Source organism: Etheostoma spectabile, chromosome 8 (assembly GCF_008692095.1).
Source record: "Etheostoma spectabile isolate EspeVRDwgs_2016 chromosome 8, UIUC_Espe_1.0, whole genome shotgun sequence".
NCBI classification, from domain to species: Eukaryota; Metazoa; Chordata; class Actinopteri; order Perciformes; family Percidae; genus Etheostoma; species Etheostoma spectabile.
In genome coordinates this window covers 22449975-22469974 of record NC_045740.1, presented here as the reverse complement: position 1 = coordinate 22469974, position 20000 = coordinate 22449975, and the positions used below count along the sequence as shown (strand labels likewise).

Sequence of the window (20000 nt, the reverse complement as noted above, 5' to 3'; positions counted from 1 at the left end):
CTGGCAGAAGGGCAGAACAAAAAACAGAGAGAGCACTGATATCAAAATGGGATGAGCAAAGGAAGAGAGAGAGAGGAATAGATGGGAAGGAATGAAAGGGGAGGAATAAAAGGAAGAGCGAGGGAAAAGTGAGAGCAGAACAGTGTGTGTACGTGCACGAGAAGGCCTGATGAATGTGCCAACAAACCAAAACATGTATTTATGTATTTTTAGGAGTTTGTGTCATTTACTTTTATCATTTAAAAATGTCAATAGAACAATCTGCATGAACAGTCGCAGCACAGCTGATTAGTGCACATGCGCAAGCTTCTCAGATAAGTTGCGGAAGAGTTGTAATCAGTAATGTTTTAGCAGTGTGTTTTGGAAGTACTAGTAGTATGTTTTTATGTAGTTTTGCTGTTGTTACAGGTAGACCCCTATCGCTTCAATGCATCACAACTTTCTTCATAAATTTAAGGCAACCCTCTGTGACTAATTAGTATACAAATGGTCATTCTGAGGATAAAGTAGTCCTTTAATGCAGCCTCAAAACAGGGAGTCGGTCAAACATTTTATCAACACATACATACGTAAAAATGTCACATACTTGCTCTGTGTCTAGTGGCTTCATATGAAACTCAGTCTGAGTGACACCGAACCCCGAGAGCAAGAATGAATTTTACCCATCATACTGGAGGAATCATTGTACAGAGCCTAACACAAAAATGAATTGTGTTTTTCATCTGTTGATGTGACAAAATGTAGTTGTGTATGTGTGTGCTGCACCCAAATCTGTAGAAGTGTATTTTGGCATGACTGATAGAACACTACACCATGCAGAGTCTGTCCTGTTCTGTGACACACTGCCTCTGTTCATCTGTCAGACACACGCACACGCACACGCACACGCACACACACACACACACACACACAGGAACATGGTCCAAGCTGTTAAAAAACCCTCCAGGTACTGGCAGAGTGTAATTTCTTTGTTTCTGTACCTTTCTCAGTTCATCTCTTTAACTCACTGTGCTTGTCTTTGTCTCTTTTTTTCCGACCGTTTGTTCCTCTGCTTTACATCAAAGCCGTAAGTAACTTCTTTTGACTCATTCCTCCTTTTTTTGTCGCCACCCTCACTTTGACGGTCTTCTGGTGGTAACTTCCTCAAAGCATAAATGAAAACACACACCACACACACCACACACACACACACACACACACACACACACACACACACACACACACACACACACACACACACACACAGGTGTACACATGCATACAAATATGAACATTTCCAGATGATTAACTGGTCCCATATTGAGATTTTCTTTCCTCTATTTAAATCCAACATAAACACAATCTGCTTTGCATTCACAGTGTGGAACAATGAAAACTACACAAATCCCAACAGTGTGAACAGCCACGGACACAATTTGTATGCAATTTGTAGTTAAAGTGGTAGGAGGGGAAAAGAAAAAAAGTCTGCCAGGAATAAGTTTTGACAGTTGATACAGTTGTATTGCTTTCGTTCTAATTTTTAGTTTCACAATTTTTAGTTTTACTAACATGCTTAGATAGTGCTCTGTAAAAGAAGTAGTACTTCTACTAATACTAGAAATAGTAGTAGCTGTGGTAAGGTGGCAGTAGTAGTTGTATCAGGTAAGGCTGGCTGGCAGTCTTTCTCCGCATGTCTCTCTAGCTCTCTCTTTGATTCTCTTTTTTGTTTCTGTCTCTTTCCCCTGCTGCAAATACCTTCAAGTCCAGGGATTCAGGGAGGTAAGAGAGAGAGAGAGAGAGAGTGTGTGTGTGTGTGAGTGTATGTGTGTCCCAGGTCCCCATTCTAATAACACAGAGTCTCCCAGTGAGCGGTAGAGCAGCTGAGTACCCTCCCCTGGAACGCCACGGGGATCTACGGATCAAATTTATATGCACACACACACACACACACACACACACAAACACGCACACACACACACACACACACAGACAGACACACACAAACACACACCAAGGGAGCCAAGGGATACATGGATCAGAGAGTACACACTGGCTTTCCCAACACTCACAACTGACAGCAACATCCAGACAATGGCGTGCGCGCGTGCGCGCACACACAGACACACAGACACACACACACACACACACACACAACCTATTGCCAGTTCAGCCACATCCACACCATTCCATAATTGAGTTAGAGGGAGACAGTGAGACTCTAACTCTAGATTCAGACAAAGACAACATTATTCACAGACAGACTGCTTGTTACACACACACACACACACACACACACACACACACACACACACACACACACACACACACACCGAACACATGCCAACCAAAGGTATTGAACGATGTCTCAAGCTATTCCCCATGTCACATTAACTACCAAGATTTTATTCTTTACTTTGGCTCGGAGTGAAAACTTCAAATAGTCCTTTGTTAAAGGTATGGAGTCTCCGACAAGGTATAGAGGCCACCAAATAAGGGCTGAAACAATGCCTCGAGTAACTCGAATAATTTGACGACTACAAATCCTTGATGCTAAATTCTTTGCCTCAGAGTTTTGTTTAATCACCATACCACTGACTGTGTTTCCGCACGGATGATTATTACTAGCGCACAACGGGCTGACGCTTCTGTGGACACAAGACTGACAGCACGGATAACAAATGAAAGAAAAGAGCAAAAATAGTAATGGGCTAAGAGAGAAGAGACGACAGGCAAAAGAAAACAGGAAGTTTGGATGCGTTTTAAGATGCAAGAAAACCGAAAACTCTGTACAGTGTGTATTGTAAATTCAAAATTGCTTACCACAATAGCATTGCGTCAATGCTATAGCATCTCAGTAGAAAACATCCAGTCTACTCATCCATTCCACAGAGACCACCCGACACAAGGTAACAATGGCGCCTGCTGTTTAAACATCTACAGCATGCCTCTCTGCAAATAGCGATGTTTTACAAACAAGCTAAAATGGAAGCTGTCGGTTCGTAATCTAACTGTTTATTAGTTTGCTATAAATCTTGAAATTTGGACACAAATTTGCGGCTGCAGGAGACAAACCAGGCCCTCTCCGCTGGAGGGCTGGGTACGAAATTCAATACATTCTACGCACAATCGAATTGCCGCTAAAATATTGAGTATCAAAAAATACCGCGTTATTCAATCCCAATTTTCAAAACCTAAGGCATGCAGCATGCTTCTACCAAGATCTTATCATGTCTGTGATTGGCTTTAACGTTACATGTCGTAAAGACAAGCAACAACAACTCTACGTTACTCACATAGTAGGAGCTGAAACATTAATAAAAAGATTTGTGCCATAATGTGTAATGTTGTCATATATTTTTGTTTTTATAAAATTGGTATCGTTTTGAAACCGGTATTAAAGTCACGGTGTTGGTATCTGTTGAATATTTTTGAACAAGCCCTACTTAATATGCACCAGAATGATGTCATCAAACCATGCCATGATGTCTGCATTCTTCATTATTTCTCCTCACTGAGTTTCAGCCTTCTGACAATGAGCCAACCAGAACAGTGTATTTGAATAGCCCTGCTGTTAGCTTTGTACAGTCACATGTACCGCTCTTTTACATATCCAGAGTAAAGAGCCAGAGGCATAAAGGGGAAGGGGGCATGAAGATTTACATTTGGGCCACTAAAAATCTACTTTTGCAAACAGATTAAGGGGCTTGGTAGCCCATGCGGCCAGTGTTTAGAAAAATATTAGCATCTATCCCTGTTATGATATGCAGTTTAGGCAATACAAATGTTGCTTTATCTAAAAAGAAAACCTCTCTTTTGTATATTTACTAATGCTGTTTACTATAAAGCAAAAGTATTTCCTGTCCCATCGTTCATTTAATCAATGGAATAATCAGTAGAATACTTGATATTTAAATAATCAATTGCTGCAGCCCTAGTTAAAACGTAAATTTAAATTTGTTCTTGAGTTAGACCTTTGAACTGTATGTCTGTCTTCCTGTCTAGCTGTTGCTTTTTCCATTCCTCTCTGCATGCCTGTGTCTTTCCCAGTTTTTCATCCATTTTGTGTGTACACTACATGTTCTTTTAACTTGGTCTATGAGGGTACAGATCCCTGCTCGTCTTTGTGGTTGCGTGCACGCACAACTCTCAAATATTCAACACAGCTGGGACACGGGGCAAGGCGGAAGAATCGGTGGAGGGAATCAACACACAAACAAACGGAAGGATCCCTCGCATCCATCCATTTATTCATCTGACCAGCAATCTACCCATCTAGCGATGGTTAAATATTTACTAGTGCTAAAGGAAATTGTGTAGCACAACAGGCAGAAAAAGGGATGGTTAGGGAGGAGTGCAAGAGTGACGGATGGAGCAAGGGACAGGAAGAAACATTAAAAAGGCAAAAGCTGCAGTCTAGCACCCCCTGGAGCCTTAAAATGAATGTGAAGATCAAGAAGTCTGTCAGGGAATGTAACATGGGAGTCAGAGATGATGACTATTTCAGGTATTCTTCTACAGTAGGGAAACAGTACATGCTGTACATATTTGGATACTGGTAAGATAATGGAAAAAATGCACTTTTATGTGTATCTTAAAATATTGTGTGAATGCAAAAAACAATTGTTTGTTGGAGGTGGGAAAACTTGACATTTTAAAAACATTGATACATAAAACTATTCCTACAGCCATGCTTATTGAGAAACTAAAACAGAGAGAATGAGAAAAGTCCTGTGTGTCTGGGAGTAAAGACAGAGCGAGATCCAGGAGGACCTCACTGATCAGGGCTACAGCCTCTTATTACACACACACACACACACACACACACCACACACACACACACACAACACAACACACACACACACACACACACACACATGCAGACACACACCAAAACATGTCTTATTTACCAGCTTACGTCTGCACTATTTATGGGGCACTGGGGAGAGGCATAGAAGAGAGGAAGAGAGGAGAGGGGCTAAAATATGCATAGGGGCTGGTTCTTCAGGGACAGACGGGGGGAGACAGAGAGAGGGAGGAAGAGAGAACGAGAGGAGGGAGACAGGAAGAGAGAGAGTGAAAGTTGTGGTATGGGAGTGTAAGAGATGGATAGAGATGTGAAAGCTAGTGATTGAGAGAGTGGCAGAGAGAAAGCAAACGTCTTTGTATGCAGAGGGAGCAACAGAGATGGAAAGAGGCACTGAGAGGGAGTGCAATCAGGAGGGAGAGGGGATGATGCAGCAACGTGTCCGTGCAGCAAAGACCCTTGGGTGTGTGTGTGAGGAAGAGAGAGAAAGAGAGAGTGAGCTTGACATCATATGGCCCCTCCGAGGGGTTGAAAGAGGCCAAAGCCTTTTCTAGCTGGCCAAGCAGCCTTCTTCATCCATCCGCACCTCATTAAAACACACACAAATTACCCCATTCTACTTTCTCTGGCAGATGCACACTCACACACACACACAAACACACAATAACAGCTAGCAGTGGCATTAACCTCCATGGTTGTAGCTCTCCATCTCCCCCAGTCAGCCTTTCTGTCTAGCCCACTTAGAGAGCCCTCCCATGGGGCAATGGAACTGTGGCAGGCCAGGCTGCAAGTTTTCACACACACACACACACACACCACACACCACACACACACACCACACACACACACACACACACACACACACACACACACACACACACACACACACACCACACACACACACACAACACACACACACACCAACACACACACACACCGCCAGGACCAAAGTGTAACAAGATGGATATAGCCAGAGTGCAGCAGCCAAAGAGGAAGAAGTACAAGGAGCTGAGGGAGAAAAAAAAAGTTGAACTGAGCTCCACTTAGCTGGAATGAAAACAACAGAATTAAACTCTTCTGACCTGACCAAACTCAGCTGAGTTTATACATGAGAAGAATAGCTCTTTGTAGTCGAGTCAAGCCAAACTATATGAAACTGGTCCCCTCAGATGTCACTAAAAATGGACATCCAGAATGGATGCAGAATGAGAACAAGTAAATCAATGTTCCATTTGTTTAAAGAAAAAAAAAGTATTATATTAGCATTATTAATTTGTATACACTGTGTAAGTCTCCCTTTTACTCCACTCTCATACAAGTCAGAAAAGTAGTTGAAACTGTTTACTGTACAATGTATTCATGTTAGGAAAAAGTAAAAGCAGACCAAACTAACTCCTATTAAGGTCTGCAGTGTGAGAGGCATAGTCAAGTTTCTTTTGAATCCAAACCTAGCAACCCTGATTTATGCAACTGGCTATTACAATTCAGTAATTCATTGGGCTATAAAGATGTTGCACCCTGGTCAGACAATAGGAGAGGAGTCATCTAGGATGGAATGCATGAAGAAGAGGAGAGAACGTGTTTGTGTGTGTGTGTGTGTGTATGTGTATGTATATATATATAGAGGTGTGTGTAAGTGAGTTGGAGTGTGTGAGGTGTGAATTGTGCCTGTGTGTGGACATTAACCGACAGGGTCCAGCAGCCACCCTGCTGTTAAATGGACTGGCCAGCCATATGCCCACCACCTTCGGCCCTACATCACTGCCATTTTGTGTGTGTGTGTGTGTGTGTGTGTGTGTGTGTGTGTGTGTGTGTGTGTGTGTGTGTGTGTGTGTGTCTTAAGGTAATTGCACACTGAGCCCAAAAAAAATATTTGTCACCCGCAGAGACCTTGCACACTGAGTCTGATGCGTATTAATTAATCCGTCGCGAAACATTTCGCAAAACAACACAAAATGTGACGCTGGTTCGCTCTGCCTCCCTCTTCTTCTCCCTCACTTCTCACGTTGCTTGTCTCCATAGACAGTACCGTTACTCCGCTGGCAGTCCTCTCAGCGTCTTTCGGTGAGGCATTTCCGGATAGGCTGATGCCTTCTCCTTGTCAAAACACATAAAAATGTTTTTTGCGCATTGGAAAAAACACATAAAGTTGAACTTGTCATGACGGACGAAATTTTCAGAGGCAGTGTGTATACATCACTGACACAACGTGAGGTGGTATTTTTTTTTGAAAATAAATTTTGGCTGCAGTGTGCAAGGACCTTTAGTGTGTGTGTCTCTTTGTGTGTGGTGGCTGGGGCAGGCCTTTGTGAATTCCACTGGCAGGATTATTTTATTATTTTGACTTTTTGTCAAAATCCAACACCCTGCTCACCAACCACTTTTTCAATTATGTACCAGTCCATCACAGCAGTTATGGAGTGAACGCCTTGTGCCACTATTACTGGCTGGGGCACAAACTCAAATTTATCTTTCTGTGGTGGACAGTAGAGTTTTAGACCATGAGAGAAGTTCTACTTATTGCCAAAAAGCACTGAGCTTCCAAGAAGTTGACAAAAGTCACTTATGATCTTTATGAAACACAAACTCAGAATATTCTAGCATGCGAACATGTCTATGAACCCAGAACACTAAACATGGAATATCCAGCAGCGGACATGCGGTATTCACAGACTGAGGCGTCAAATATTACACCAAGATGAGTTTGGTCTGCCTCTCAAACACAATGGTAGTTGTGGTGCTTTTGCAGATTCCACGTGAATATAGTTTGTTTTTTAGTGCTCAATTATAAATATTTGCATCTGTGTAGTGGAATTGTAAAGCGCACAACCCAAAAAATGTGATTCGTCGAAGATACTCTGAATACTCTATTACTAAGACAAGTTGATCCGTTGATCATCTACAGCATCTATGGTTTGTAGGGTTGCACCAGTCTGTCATGATCAATAAATACATTACACACATTTCTAAGCATCAAAATGAATCATCATAAGCATCGTTCCTTATTAGCTGGTAAATCTTCCAAGTTTTTTTTAGTGAATTCAGGCTGGGCAATATGACGATATATTTCAAAACAATATAAAAATGTCTATTGTACATGCAGTATTGCTACAAGCGCAACGTTGAAAAACCAGCAGCCAAACTGCGTTACGGCAATATTTGTCATTTGTCATCCAAATGACAAAAAGACAAAAATAGGCTTTACCATGTGGTTATTTTATTTTATTATTTTTCACAGACCATTTCATTATTTAATTAATTACCAGTGAACATGCTATATCGTGACATATATATCGTTATCAAGATATAAAATGACCTATTTACTGGGATGGAAGATTTTGGATATGTCACCCAGCCCTAACTCAAATAAACTACAGGCTTTCACACAATCTTCCACAACAACTAGGCTCTCTTTTACGTACAGCTTTGGTCAACGCAGCAGTCCTCAGCATGTAGAAAGTTACAGATTTCACCTTTACGCATGGGTTTGCCGCAGACTTTGCAGGCACTAGTCCGGTGCAAAAGGGTATGAGAGCCCGGGGGAGAAAAAAGGAAGGGGACGGGAAAGGGTTTTACATCATCACAGACCCGGGCCACAGCGGCCCCAGGCCCTTACCTTGGGGTGACTTAACCCCCCCTTTTCTTTCAAACGCGCACACACACACACCACAAACACCCCAACACGCACACGCACCGCAACGCACACGCACCACACACGAAATTTTGGCCCCTAAGAATGGGGGGTTGCCAGAACCCCTGCCCCGACCTCTGAGGAAGAGGGAAAAGAGAAGGAAGAAAAGGGAAAAGAGTGGGGGGAGAAATACAGATGAACTTTTAGAACATTAGATGGAGCGATCGAAAAAGATTACATCACGTGTTGAGCCATTACCTGTTTTTTTTTTTGTTACCTTCACATAGAAATTTTAAAATCATACGAACCTATAGTCAAGATGTGATCATATTTTTTTTTATCATTTTGACGTGTATTGGAGATGATGATGATGCGTCGGGGGTATTAAAACACCCGGGAGGTGTAGACCCACGGAAAGGTGGAGGGTGTTGCATGTCTAGAAGGGGAAAGGGAAAAACTTTTCAACTTAAGTAGGAGGTCATAATTAACAAGCATTTTTTTCATAGTGCAAAGATCCGTTTTCTAGCACAACGCAAGGGGAACTAAAAAACGGGGTTTAAAAAACATAAAAAAAAAAAACGGGGGGTGTGTAGTCTAGAGAGCGGAAGAGAAATTTTTCAACCCGCATTTTTGGAGACAAACGTTTTTTTTTAAGTTTAACTTTAGTTACTTATTTTGCTGTTGCGTTGGCAATAAAGAAACGGATCATTGTGAAAAAAAATAAGAATGGCGTTTTGATTTACGACCACCCCTACAAGGGGGGGGGATGGAAGAAGGTTTTGAAAAAGGGTTTACGGGATATTGAGGGAGGGGTGGAAGCCTAGAAAGAAGGAGGAGGGGTGTCATCCATTGATAAAAGTATTTTAAAACCCCCCTTTTCTGCTAGGGTGGGGCACAAGTCCACGACTACGGTGGGGTTGGTACCTGCCACAATCAGTTCCTAATTTAGTCAAAGCATACAAGACAGACAGCATTTTCAACACAGAGAAGATTTAAGGGCACCTACCTGTAGTTCTGTCTGAAAGAAAAACTTCTGCGGACACTGGGAACAGTCATATATCTTGTCTTCCTGGCCGTGGACGGCAAAAATGTGCTGCTGGAGCTTGTTGGCCTGCACAAACACTGGGGAAGGACCAAAAACAGCACAAGTTACACAGTGTTTTTAAGTAACATTTAAGTGTATTTCCCTTTTGGGGCAAACAAAATAAATCCATTTTTTGGGGGACATGTCTGTTGCTAGGGGCCGAACTAAAGCCAACATCAAATACCAGAACTTTCTAATTGGATTAGCAATCACACTATTTGCCAGATTTTTGAATGGTTAAGTCCAAACTTTGAAGAAAACTGTTCCTGTGTCCGTCTGTAAAAGATAATTGAAGACTGTTCAAATTAACGTCACTGCTAGGTACTTTACCAGTAGAGAATGAACCAAATGGCAACTGAGTTTTCAGTACAACTAACCCCACAAACACCCACAAACAAAGCAAACGAAGGGCTGACTGAAAGGAGGGAGCATATATGATAGAAAAACAGTGGGGAGCAAGAGAAAGAAGGAGAGAAAACAGGAAAAGCTATCCTCAGCAGACCTTGTGATATTTATCAATAAATTATCCCTTTTATCTCTTTTTTCTTTCTACTCCAGTGTTGTCTAGTACACTTTTTTTCTCTTTCTTTCTCTCCCCTTTGTTTCAGTAAACTTTTGGTTTTCACTGTGAGTGTGTGTGTGTTGAATTATTAAGCATCCCCATAGGAGTGGTGCCCATCTTACTAATTCATAAGCCACCAAGGAATAGAGTTAAAGTTTAAAGCATTGCTGTGTACCTGGGGGGGGGTGAGGAAACCCAACACAAATCAAAAACCTCAAAACTGGGGGGGGGAAAAGGGAAGAAGATGGGGATAAGGGTGAAGAGATGGGAGGGAGGAGAAAAGAAGGCGAGATTAGTTTTGGAAATTACACCGAACCAGGGTTTAATTTGGTCCCCGATTTTTTTTGGGTCCCCCGTGGTAAAAGCCAACAAGGTACTTCATATTTGGCACGTTTGGAGGTAATATTGCTGGATTTTTCCACATCAGGTTTTCAGTATTTTTTTCAGCCCAGCCCCCCCCTCTGGAATAACTCCCACAGTTAGAAATGTTAAAAAAATTTAATGTTCTAATGTGATTTTACTTTTAAACCCAAAAAGGGTTTCTTTATCACCACTTTATTTACGTAGGCATCTGAGGCAGGTAACCCCAAGAGGGCCTTTTTCTGACTACTTGAATAAAACTGGAGCTGTTTCCCGGGGGAGATCTAAGTGCAAACCTTGCTTCCAGCTGCACTATTAACATATCGGGATTTACCAAATAAGTGACAAGCTGGACTGGTTTGGGTTTAAAAAGGGGGGCAGTGGTAGTTTGCTTAAAAAGGAAATGCTTCCTTGGTGGTTTCTTTTAAACCCTTGGCTTGTTTTTCAGATTAGAACATACTGCGATCAGCAAAACACAAAAAAAACATTTAAATAATATTTGGGTTTTTATTTTTAAAAATAAATAGGACAGAAAGGCCATTTTTAAGTTTTCCCCATATTGGTTTTGGTCAAAGGGCCCTTTTGAAGGGAGGTGGGTACTCAGTTTGATCAAAACACTTTTTTTTTAACACAAAGAAGGTCGACACAACATAACCTTTTCTACAAAATATCCCAGGGGGCCACAATGAACTCCACATTGAGAACCCCGTTGTTGTCACAGAGTTTACTAAAAAAAAAAAAAAAAGGTTTTTCCCCTCGCTGCCATTCGCAGATCAAAAATGCAATTCCAAAGCAAAGTAACAGGGGGAGGTAAAATGGAAAACTCCTAAAGCTTTTTTTCCTATAAATGCACAAATAATTTGTTGTTTTGTTGTTGGGGAAAAACCACATGCCTTTTAGTTAGAAGCAGGGACCATTAAGAAAGATTTTCCCCCCTTGGAGTCCATTTTTTTGTATTCAGAGACGATTACTTTTGACTGAGAAAAATGGGGTAGAGTAACCCAAAAACAACAATTTTCTTTTTTTAAATGAACCTGTGAACACAAACAATTTTCCCAAACGGAAGGGTTTGAGCCCCTGGTGACATGGACAAGGTTTTTCCCTTAGTAAAAACTTCTTTTTTTAGATAGGATTAGATAGATATCATAGATAGTGATTTTGTGCAATATAGTAGGGGGCCCCTAGCTTCCATTTTAGTCTAGTAGCCAGCCCTAGAGCCCCTTGTGAACCCGGAAAAATTGAGTACACCAAATTTTTTTTGCGAAATGTGAAGTATGGGTCCCAGTATACAGAAAAGACGGATGCTAATTTGCAATGTTGAGCAATTTGCATAGTTTGATAATTAGCTTAGTGCTTAACGTTCCCGTTTTCCCCCAATTTTTGCACGTATGGCCAAATTTCTACAATAGTAAGTGGTTTTAGAGAGCTGATTTTTTTCTGGCCATTTGAGATTTCAAAGAGTAATTTTAGGATTTGTGATTTTTTTAGGTAGTTCCAAATTTTTTTCAGGCGATTATAGGTTATTTTTATGTTAAAAAAAATCTTTTTTCAGAATTTGCAGAATTGGCCCGGTCGACACAATTTTGCACTGTGCCATCAGTTTTTACAAAAAATTTGGGTGATTAGAGGTTTAAGAGGGGTTTAAAATTCATTCTGGCACTTTTGAATTTTAAAATGGAATTCATAACAAATTTTGGGTCATTTAGACCAAAATTTTTTTAACCAGGACGTTTGGTTATTTTTAAAGGTAAACACTTAACCCTTTCATTTTAATCGGCTCTTTGATGTGAATGTTTAACCAATTTTTGACTTTTTTGAGGGTTGGGAGTTTCCCGCAAATAAATGGGCAGAGCTGTTGTAGTTGAAAAAGTTGTGTAAAGCAAGGGGGCTAGTTAGTTTTTAAAATAGTGAAACTTTTTTATTTGGAAAAGTAACATTAAGAAAGTAGTTTCACCAAATAGCTATCTCCTTAAACGAACCCGCCCTTATTAGCCTAGCCAATCGAAAAAGTAATCACAAAAAACCAAACTTTAAAGGAACAATAATTTTTTTTACAACATAATTAAAGGTGTTGCTCTGCAACCGACTTTTTTGGTAAACGTTTCCGCCAAGGGGCAAGAGTTTACGCATGCCGATGATACCTGATGAACGGGGGGGATTTATGACCTTCGATACGCACAATCTTTTCCGTAGATGTTAAAGAAAGTCCGTTCACCGCCCCGGAAAGCAATGTAGTTTTTCTACGCCCCAATTCAGCAACCACCCCGCTGAGAAAAACTGTAAAAAGACCCTCAAAAGAAAATAAAGTTGAAAAAATAAACAGTGTTTCGCTTCTACGTGCTCATTTAAGGGAAATTTTTCCCCGCCACTTTGGGACTGGGGCTTTCCTTGGAGGAAAATACAGAATGTTGGAACCCCCCACTCAACTGTAAAGTGTTTTCCCAGATAACCATGAATGAACTATAAATAAAAATTGAATTGAAATTTAAAAACAATCACTGAAACATGGTCTTTTTATTTTCTGAAAATCTTGGGGAGCTGTAAAGGGTTTTTTTACCTGTTTACTTTGAATAAGTTATTTTTGGGAAATTTTAAATGTCCTAGGGGTTAGTCAAAAAAGGGGGTAGCTAAATTAGCATCAGCTTGCGGTGTAGGTAACCGTTTTTTTACTAATTCATGGTTCCAGTCGCCTTTTCCCAGCCACCCGATGTTGTATTGGTTCCCGCTATTTTAGGTTTTGGGCCCTCGTCTTTGGGGCCGTGGGGGCATCTTGCAGCCACATAGGACGTCCTTAATTGTTCCCACACCCCAAAAATTTGTTTTTTTGACAGTTTTGCAGGTGTCTGCAAAAAACCCGGGGAGACATAGAAAGAGGGGCAGGCTACAAAAGTACAAGCTTCTTTCTACACCTTCCTAGCGGAAAAAAAGTTTGAAAAAACAAGGGGACAACCCAAACAAAGGCTGAGCAAACCCGTGTTACTTTAAAGTGAGGAAAAAATTCAGGGGTGGCAGAAAGGGACACTCACCATGGATGAGGCGGATATAACTTAAACTTAATGTTTCAGACATGGGGCTCAATGTTTCCCTTTCAGGGGACACGATGCTTTATTTTTTGGGTTAGAAGGCTGGTATAATAACTAACCTACAGATAAAAGGACAATTTTACATAAAGGGGCCCTGGGGAGAGAATCTGGGGGGACCAATTGGGGTTATTCGGCCACATTGGTCTTTCGGGATGTGATTCCACCTCATAGTTGGGAAGGGGAAGGGTCTGCACCAAAGCCATAGAGCGTTCTGGTAAGCTTCTCCCCTGATTGGAGGGCAGAAGCCCCAAAGTTTCGATACAAAAGCAACCGGGGGTTTTTTTCTGGCTTGTACAAAAGGAACTTTTTTAACCTTTTAAAGCCCAGGGATGAATTTTCCCAAAAAGGGGGCCCAAAGGGGCCCCCGCATTAAGTCACTCTTGCTTCATGGAAAAAGGTCCCCCTACAGGCACTGTAGGAAAGGCAGACCCTCTTTTACATCCCTTTTTTTCTGTATATCTTTCCAGACCCTCATCCCTTTTTGTGTCTTGGTGTTGATAAAATTTATGCAGCCCACCCTCAAATTTCCTTGCAGAAACACAATGGGAGCCACAGGCCCGACCTACGCTGTCCCAAAGCACTTGCTGATGGCAAGGTTTCAACCGGTTTTTCAACCCAGTGACAAATAAAAAAACCCAAAAAAAAGGGGGAACAACTGGCTTGAATCCTGGGGGCATAATCAGTTCCTCTCCTTCCTTAGGCCCTAGTCTTATCCCATCCAAAATAAGGGATATCCCCAGCTGGGGGATGGTGAACGCCTTTTGTTATTAATTTGGGGGTCAAGCGTTTTCTTGAAAGGGGGGTAGCAAAGTTGCCCTTTTGAGTGCGGGGGTAAAGGCCCTCTTGGTTAGCCGGGGGTTGGTGGGGGAAAACCCGGGTTGGCCGACTCAATTCTTGCATTTGGCGGAGTTTTTGGGGGGGGGGGTTGGTTTTTGGATCTTTGGCAGGGGGACCACCGGGCCCATTTGGAGGGTTGCCCTAGCGATACAGGGCCTGTCGGATGGCATATAAAAGTGTATTTTGTAATAGTTCGTTGATAAAAGGTATGTATCTGATTTGGGTGCTAAATACTACCCATAAAATGCATTGTACAGTTGAAAAACAGAAGAAGTTATTTCAAAAACCCGCCTTTTCCTCCGAAAGTACAAAATTCAGCCCAAAAAAAATTCTATTTTTCCAAAAGCACGGGGTATTTAAAAGTGTCAGGGGGGGATTTAGCTTAAGTACACCCTGAAAACAATGCATCAACATTCACAAAAGCACTCATGATTCTGAAATGAGATTGTGTTAACCATAAAATAACCTATACTTATGCCTGAAAGTAATTGGAACTTACCAAATAATCACAATAAGTACTAATATTAGCTCTTTGAAATCTGAAAAGCCAGAAAAGAAATCAGCATCCTCTAAAACCCCTAAAACCACTCACATATTGTAGAAATTGGCCATACAGTGCAAAATATGTGGTCAAACTGGACGATTAAGCTAATAATGCTAATTATGCTAATTATGCAAATTGCTCAACATATGCAAATTAGCATCCGTCATTTTCCGTATACTGGGAACCCATACTTCACATTTCTGCAATAAAACTTTGGTGTACTCAACATTTCCGGGTTCACCTAGTTGGCTACTAGACTATTTGAAAGGCCATTTGACCAAAAAATGAAACTACATCTATATATCTTAAAAGTGCTGTTTTTGTCCTAATAATGTTTTTAAATGAAAGTTTGACTCTGGTACATTCACAAAAAGACCCTAGGTTGCATTTTGGCGAGGGTTAAGCTTTAACATTTTTTGGCAGAGGTCTGTGCACTCCGAGTGCCCTTCTAATAGTTACCTATGGTATACTAGAGTGAAGTCTCTGCTGTGTATGTTTGTGTATGTATGTGTTCTCCATGTCTCTGTGTCCATTTGAAATGCAAAGCAGATATGACAAAAGTGAGTAGGAGTTTTCTGTGCTGTGGTTCTTGAAGGTGAATGTGGGTTTGTGTGTGTCTGTCTCTCACCTGTGAAGCAGACGGGACACTTGAAGGTACCTCCCATGCCTTCGAAACTGTGCTCTATCAGGTGGCAAAGCAGCTTGGCAGGTGAATCAAACATCTGGTTACACAGCTTGCATTCGTGATTGATGCCCTCCTCTGCAAATAGGAGACAGACACACATGTGTAGGCCAGGTTAAGCAACATGAAAACAGCAACGTGTGACATCATTTTAGAATATTATCTCAACACTCACGACAGATGTCTGTGCATACAGAAACTGTCAGATGCGGTCAAACTGTGATGTATATATATATAATATATATATATATATATATATATATATATATATATAACACACCACACACACACACACACACACACACACACACACACACACACACACACACACACACACACACACACACACACACACACTGATGTGTGAAGAAAAAAACATACCAATAAAACAGAAAACTGGTAGACAGATAATAAGAAATGCACTTACAACATAAACCATACGGCAATGACAGGAATATCAATAGACTGTTGATGATTAAAAATAACGAGGTACATGCACTAGTTTTAAGTCACCGTCACAATAATTACATTAACGATGACTCTTTTCCAGAAATTTACGCAGTGTAATGCAGCGATTTGTGGTTAGTTATTAATTACACGTGCTTGGCAAATCAAAATGTCAGCTGTGAGGGCGCCCGGAGAGCTCAGTTGGTAGAGCGGGCGCCCACATATAGAGGTTTACTCCTCGATACAGCAGGTCCGGGTTTGACTCCAACCTGCGGCCCTTTGCTGCATGACATTCCCCCTCTCTCTCCTCTTTTCACTGTGACAGGACTCAGGTGTCCTGTCAAATAAATGCCCAAAACATTTTCAAAAAGAAAAAAAGACAGGGAAAAAAAATTGTTGGCTGTGAAAAAAAGTCTTTAGTTTCACTCAAAATTTCCCCATTCGGTCATATTCTATTTCTAACCAACAGGAATTAAAAATACACAATGTACCACTTAATAATATGACACGGTACAATTACATTTGTAAAAAGTTATACTGAAGAGCAAACAAATCATCACACCTCAGTGGCAGACATTTTCATTTCATTTTAAAAACTATGCATTTAGGGTTCAGCTCCAGATCAGTTACGTTGTCAAGTTTTCCTTAGCCGTGCTGCATGCCCTCCTTTCATTTTTCCGTCTCCATTGAACACTCCCCCAACACTCACACACACCAACTCCAGTGCCATATCTGCCCCAGCTGGTAATTGCCTGTCCTCCCCACCGGGGCTGTGGATGATCTAGTCTTTCTATAGCCATCCTCCTTTCCCTCCCTCTGTCCTCGTTATCTGCCTTCCCCCACTGCAGTCATTCATCCATCCCTCACTTCGTCCATCACTCTCTCCATGTCCCCTTCTTGCCCCTCTTGGTCCATCACTTGCTGATTCATTTGTGTGGGCTCCAATTCAAACTCATCCCTTGTTACCTCTCTTCATAGATATACTAGATATACTATGGTTTCTTCCTCGTTTTTCAGTTGTTGATCGTTCCATCAGACATTCTTTATCAAAACCATTTTCTATGAACATTTAATGCGTACATACTGTAGGTTTGACTGTCTCCACAGAGCTAGAGTATGGCTACACTGTTTTTTTATTCTGGGAAAGGGGGAAAAAATGCTCTTGGTTGTCTGTATTTATTTAAACTAATCACAATTGACTTAGGTGCATTAAGCCACGGGTACAGCAGCTGTGCCCCACTCCCAAAATCCTGCTAAATGATTTTACACGCCACACTTTGTAATTGCATCGTAAGTCACAATATAAAAAATGGAACAATTAGAAAGATTACATTCAAATATAATCAGGCATATCTACATGACAAACACACAAGAGACGGTCTCTGACCCTAGCATAAATCCTTCCTGGTTATTCTCACTTGTGATTATACCAAGGCTTTTGTGTGTCTGTGTGTATCTGTGTCTATTTTTAGGAAGCTGTGTGTGACATCAAAGCACCCATGGTGAAAGGCCAGGTGAAAAGTGGGCGTCGTAAACACACACGCACCCCGTGATGATCAGGTCTCCTGCCTGTTGTCCTTATCTCGTGTAACATACCGGACCAATGCCCCAGTTGCCCCCACACACACACACACAAAAAGGCCTGTAGAGAGCCTGGAGACATCAGATGGAGTTTTCTGTGGGCCAATCTGTGACCCCTCGTCTCTCTCACACACACACACACACACACACACACCACACACACACACACACACACACACACCACACACACACACACACACACACACACACACACACACACACAACACACACACACACACACACACACACACACACACTTCATGTGTGTTTTTCTCACTTATCTCATGTCATGTAAGTGTGTGTGTACTCTCCTCTCTCTCACACCCACATACACACACAAACAACATTCAGAGCTGCGGGGGATCGCAGGGTTAATAATGTCTTCAATCATACATCCATGACACCCATACTGACCAACACACACACACACACACACACACACACACACACACACACACACACACACAACACACACACACAAAGATTCCTATCTCTCCTTGCCTCAAAGGCCAATACAAGGGTGCCCTAATCCCGTCTCAATAGCTGTGTTGTGTGTGTGTGTGTGTGTGTGTGTGTGTGTGTGTGTGGTGTGTGTGTGTGTGTTGGATTGGGTGCCACATGGGCTTATATGGATGAGATAGTACGCTCCATGGTCCTGGTCCCCCCCCCCCCCCCCCACACACACACAACAACACACACCCTCAAAGGCTGCAAGGTTGTGTGGGGCGCCAGTGTGTCCGAGACTTACTGAGACAGATAGAGGTTCATTATCATTTACAAGGAGATTGAAACAGCTGGAGAGAGTCACATGGAGTGAGACACACAGAGAGAAAGAGGGAGGGGGAGAGAGAGAGAGGGAAAGAGAGAGAGAAAGCAAGACAGAGGGAGGGAGGAGTTAACAGCACTACCAGATCAATCAATTCAATTTCATATTTTAATTATCATGTAAATAGCTTTTGTCTAACTGAAAGTACGCTTTGATTTAACAATTACTTTTTTCAACAGAACAGAAGCAAAAGGCAAAACTGAGAGAAAAAGATAGAGATACAAAAAGCACAGATAGAGACAGAGGGTAAATAGGTAAGCAATGCCTACGCTTCAGTGATCTCAGTGTGTGTATGTTTTTGCGTGTGTGTTGGCTCTTGGCCTCATTAGGGGAAATGCTCTCTTTAGAAGCTGGCTCACACTCTCCCACGCCACCCGGATCAGAGAACGTGGTCAAACATCGGCTACCTTTACATGTACGCAGCGACGTGCCTATTACCCCTAGTCCATGAGTTTAGAATGGGACATCCCCACTGGTCTGATTCAGGCTGTGTATGACGATGTTACTGCAGGCATTCTAGTAACAACTAAAATCACCAAATGCATACACTGCATTTATAGAAATGTGGTTATTATGACTGGCTCCTAAATTATATGCGCTCTACGCAACGCAACTCCAGCAATGTACATAATTACACTAACCTACCAGGGTATGCAGTTATGCCTACTTGAGTCAATGCTTTAAAATTTCAGTGAAAAACACATGGTAAAAAGGGAGGCAACGGGGAAAACAAAAAGCATTCAATGACCCTAAGATAACCACGAACCAAAAAGCCCTAAAACCCCCATCCCCCGTTGGCAGACATACAAAAGCGTTCTTGTATAAGCGAGACACTAGACTGTATATCCTACCACTGTTTAAGAACGTCTGCACTCCTGAGGCCCGGGTTCCTAAATCACTGCTGAAGGGGGACCCCCGAAACTTCTGACAGACCCCCCCCTTCATCTTTCACACGCTACTTTGGCCGGCTAATGCTGTCGCAGGAAAATGGAACCAATTTGTTCGGGTCCTTCCCCGCCATCAGCATTTAAAACCCTTTAATACTAAACAATGATTAACCCAACAATCGGGCTCTTGGGGCAGGGCTCCCTAAATTGCGTGGCATCCAAATAAATAACCCCCCAATGAATCCCAAAGGCCTAAGCCCTGATCCGGGAAGGACCCCCAAACAAGACATTCCTTCCGTCCGCCAAACCGCCCCCCCAAAAACATGGAAGCTCCAGCACCTCGTTAAGAAAACGCAAAAAAAGTGGCTCGGGCTAATGAAACAAAATAAATCACTCATTAAAATTAAAAAAAAGGGTGTATTTTTTCATTGACACCACCCAAAACGGGTGCGCTCGAGTTTCCCCAAAATTATTATTTGATCTCATTGGGTTTTAAAAAATGTCAAAAATTTGTAAAAGATTGCCGCACAACTTCAACGTGACATCTTCAAAAACAGAAAAACTCAAAATATTCAACTGCAATCAAAAAACCCCACCCTTTTTATAAGGGGGGAAACCAGCATATCTTCACTAAAACCAAAATATTTTTTTTGATTTCCCTTTTAAATTTTTCATATAAAAATCTTTAATCAC

At 41.7% G+C, this 20000-nt stretch overlaps 1 protein-coding gene across 4 annotated transcripts in view; it reads right to left on the bottom strand.

Moving 5' to 3' along the window:
* Positions 1-20000, bottom strand: part of znf423 (zinc finger protein 423) — a 160375-nt gene that overhangs the window by 7221 nt on the left and 133154 nt on the right. For all 4 annotated transcript variants that reach the window (XM_032524132.1, XM_032524133.1, XM_032524134.1 and 1 more), the window contains 2 exons: positions 15513-15644; positions 9421-9536 (listed from right to left, as the gene is read on the bottom strand). In XM_032524132.1, the coding sequence (XP_032380023.1) occupies positions 9421-9536; positions 15513-15644 (248 nt within the window). The remainder of the gene's footprint in view (positions 1-9420; positions 9537-15512; positions 15645-20000) is intronic.